At 36.8% G+C, this 3,382-nt stretch overlaps 1 protein-coding gene across 1 annotated transcript; it reads left to right on the forward strand.

Moving 5' to 3' along the window:
• Positions 1 to 1,067: 1,067 nt before the first annotated feature.
• On the forward strand, positions 1,068 to 2,921 carry LOC141627691 (uncharacterized). Its single transcript, XM_074440918.1, has one exon. The coding sequence runs from the start codon at positions 1,068 to 1,070 to the stop codon at positions 2,919 to 2,921; it is 1,854 nt and encodes a 617-aa protein (XP_074297019.1).
• The last annotated feature ends 461 nt before the right edge of the window (positions 2,922 to 3,382 follow it).

Below are 3,382 nucleotides of genomic sequence, written 5' to 3' on the forward strand. Positions count from 1 at the left end.
AAACATTAAAACAAATTCACATATACAGACTGAAAAAAAGGATATGATCATTGGAGTGAGCCTGCACTGCTGTAGTGTTGTACATGTTTTCTTGTTGTCAACAGCAAAATCTATAAAACAACTATCCTAAGCTCAGCAAACTCTACTTCTATCACTGAGATTAATGACATCTGCTTTACATATTTCAAGTTAACTTTTTATACAATACTATTTTCCTCAATTTAACTATGCTCCCCGGTGAACCATCGTCCATTCATCAGCATGTTTTCGTTCTAGGAGCCAATTGTGCGACTCTATTTCCCTGCGTATCACTGTTTCGAACCCTCAAAAGTCCGTTGATGTATCTTTCCCCTGCCATCCCATTTCCATTCACTGATTTGATATCAAAACAAAATTATCGCTTCCTTTATTTTTTTTTCTAATCAATTATTTTTTCTTTTATGTGGACACTTTGTTATACTTGAATTTAGCTCAGGTTCATCTTCCATCAAATCATTTTTGACACTCTTTTATTAGCATTGTGTCACATCATCGTATTCAAATGAAAAAAAAAAGTGAAATACAGAATTTATGTGATTCTCTGAAGTACAGAATTTATCAATTTGGTATTTAGTTAGTCTTCTAACTTTTCACATCTGACTTATCTATATAATTAACTATATAGATAAATATGGCACGTACTTGGATGTCTGATGCAAAAAAGGTGACCCAGAATATGATGTCGGGTTAGCCGAATTTTATGCCTTTGTTAGAGAGAATGTGACAAACACATCTAGTATGGCGTGCCCTTGTTATATGTCTCTTAATATGAGTTATATGAGCTTGTCAGATGTAAAAATTCATTTACAAAAGAGAAATTTTAATCCAAAATATAGACGCTGGACTTTTCACGGAGAATCTAGAATCATAAAAGGAGGAATTGGAGAAGGTATAAATCTCCAATTTAGTGAGATGGAGAAAGAAACATGTTTCAATCTAATTGAAAAGGATTCTAATTCACTGGAAGATCCGAATTTGGGTATGAATTCGGAGTCGATTGATGAGTCTGATGATAACTCTGAAAATATATGGGGAGATTTTTTGGAGACAATGAGGAAGAATGTAACTCGTCTATAAATGTTGATGAAGACATTATAGATGATGAGGAAGACCTTATTGAAAATGATTTGGAGGACATAAGTATTGTATTAGATAAGTTAAAAGATACTGAGATGCCGTTGTATAAGAGTTGCAAGAAATACACAAAATTGGCGTCAATTGCTAAGCTATATAATTTGAAAGCAAAAAATGGGTGGAGCGACAAGAGTTTTAATGACCTCCTAGAATTGGTGAAAGACATGCTTCCCGAAGATAATGTGCTTCCCAATCGCACCTATGAGGCAAAGAAGATACTTCGAGGAATTGGTATGAAATATGAAAAGATTCATGCATGTCCTAACGATTGTATATTGTATCGCAAAGAATATGAGACATGCACGCACTGTCCAGTTTGTAAAGAGTGGCGGTATAAAAAGAAGGAGGGGATCCCAGCAAAAGTTTTGTGGTACTTTCCAATAATTCCAAGGTTGATACGCCTTTTTGCGAATAAGGAAGATGCGAAGCTATTGACATGGCATAAAACTGCCAAAGCTAATGATGGGAAGTTGAGACACCCGGCTGATGGGTTAGAGTGGAAGTACATTGATTCTAAGTACCCGGAGTTTGGCAAAGAACCGAGAAATCTCCGTCTTGCATTATCAACCGACGGGATGAATCCTTATGGAAATTTGAGTAGTCAGCATAGTACTTGGCCAGTACTTTTAGCTATTTACAACTTACCTCCATTTTTATGCATGAAACGCAAATACTTGATGTTGTCCTTGTTGATTTCTGGGCCTAAAGAACCTGGTAACGATATAAATGTTTATTTGGCTCCTCTTCTTGATGATTTGAAATTATTATGGGATAAAGGGATAGAAGTTTTTGACGCCTATCAGAATAGCGCATTCAATTTAAAAGCAATGTTATTGTGCACTATATATGACTTTCCTGCATATGGCAATCTCTGCGGGCATACGGTACATGGGAAGGAGGCGTGCCCTTTGTGTGGTGAAGATGTAGATTCTTGCTATTTGACATTTTCTCGGAAGCAGGCCTACTTAGGATATCGTAGGTATTTAGAAGAGGATCATTCTTATTGTAGGCAACAAAAAGCGTTCAATGGAAAACCCGAATATCGTCCACCTCCTAAGATATTAACGGGGAATGAAGTATATGAAAAGGTAAAAGATATTCAGATTACATATGGGAAGAAAGGTTCCAAATTGGCGTCTCGTGGTTATAAGAAGATGAGTCCTGATTTTGAACAACTTCCTTATTGGCGTGACCTCTCTATAAGACACTGCTTAGATGTTATGCATATTGAGAAGAATGTATGTGATAATATCATCAACACTCTTCTCAATGTTCCAAATAACTCAAAAGACAACAAGGCGGCTAGGAAAGATATGATGGATATGAAAATTAGGCCTGAGCTAGCACCACAAGAAAAGGGTACACGTTCTTATTTGCCTCCGGCTGCTCATACGCTTTCAAAAAAGGAGAAAATGGAGTTTTGCCTGTCATTGCTTGGTGTTAAAGTGCCAGAGGGATATTCTTCAAATATAAGCAACCTTGTATCAATGCGAGATCTCAAGCTTACTGGTTTAAAATCTCATGACTGTCATGCATTGATGCAACAATTACTACCTGTATCTATTCGTTCCATTTTACCTAAAAAGGTTCGATTTGCTATAAGTAGGTTCTGCTTTTTCTTCAATGCCATATGCAACAAAGTAATTGATCCCTCAGAGTTGGACTCCTTGCAAAAACTAATTGTTTGTTCTCTTTGTCAATTTGAAATGTATTTTCCTCCTTCTTTTTCACGATCATGGTTCATCTAATCGTACACTTGGTTAGAGAGATTAGATATCTTGGGCCAGTTTATTTGAGGTATCAATATCCATTTGAAAGATTGATGAAAGTGTACAAGTCCTACACTTCTAATAGATATCGGCCTGAAGGGTGTATTGCTGAGCGTGCAATTATTGACGAAGCACTTTCTTTTTGTTATACTCACTTATCTGATGCAGAATTACTTGGGGTTCCTAAGAGTCGGCATAGTGAGTGGATGACGGGAAAAGGGCTTAGAGGTCATGTTTGTCAAGATATGACAACAGAGAAGTGGCATATTGCACACACATATGTCCTTCACAACGAGGATGAGGTACAACCATACATCAAAGAACACATGGTGTTCTTAAGGAATAACCACCGAAATAAAACCGAGAAGTGGATTGCAAATGAGCACAATAAGACGTTTAGAGTTTGGTTTAAGGGTCGAATCATTCAAGACTTGCAAGAA

Source organism: Silene latifolia, chromosome Y, assembly GCF_048544455.1.
Source record: "Silene latifolia isolate original U9 population chromosome Y, ASM4854445v1, whole genome shotgun sequence".
Taxonomy (NCBI): Eukaryota; Viridiplantae; Streptophyta; class Magnoliopsida; order Caryophyllales; family Caryophyllaceae; genus Silene; species Silene latifolia.

Coding starts and splice junctions, on each gene's coding strand:
- LOC141627691 (XM_074440918.1), top strand. CDS start 1,068: ATGGGGAGATTTTTTGGAGACAATGAGGAAGAATGTAACTCGTCTATA.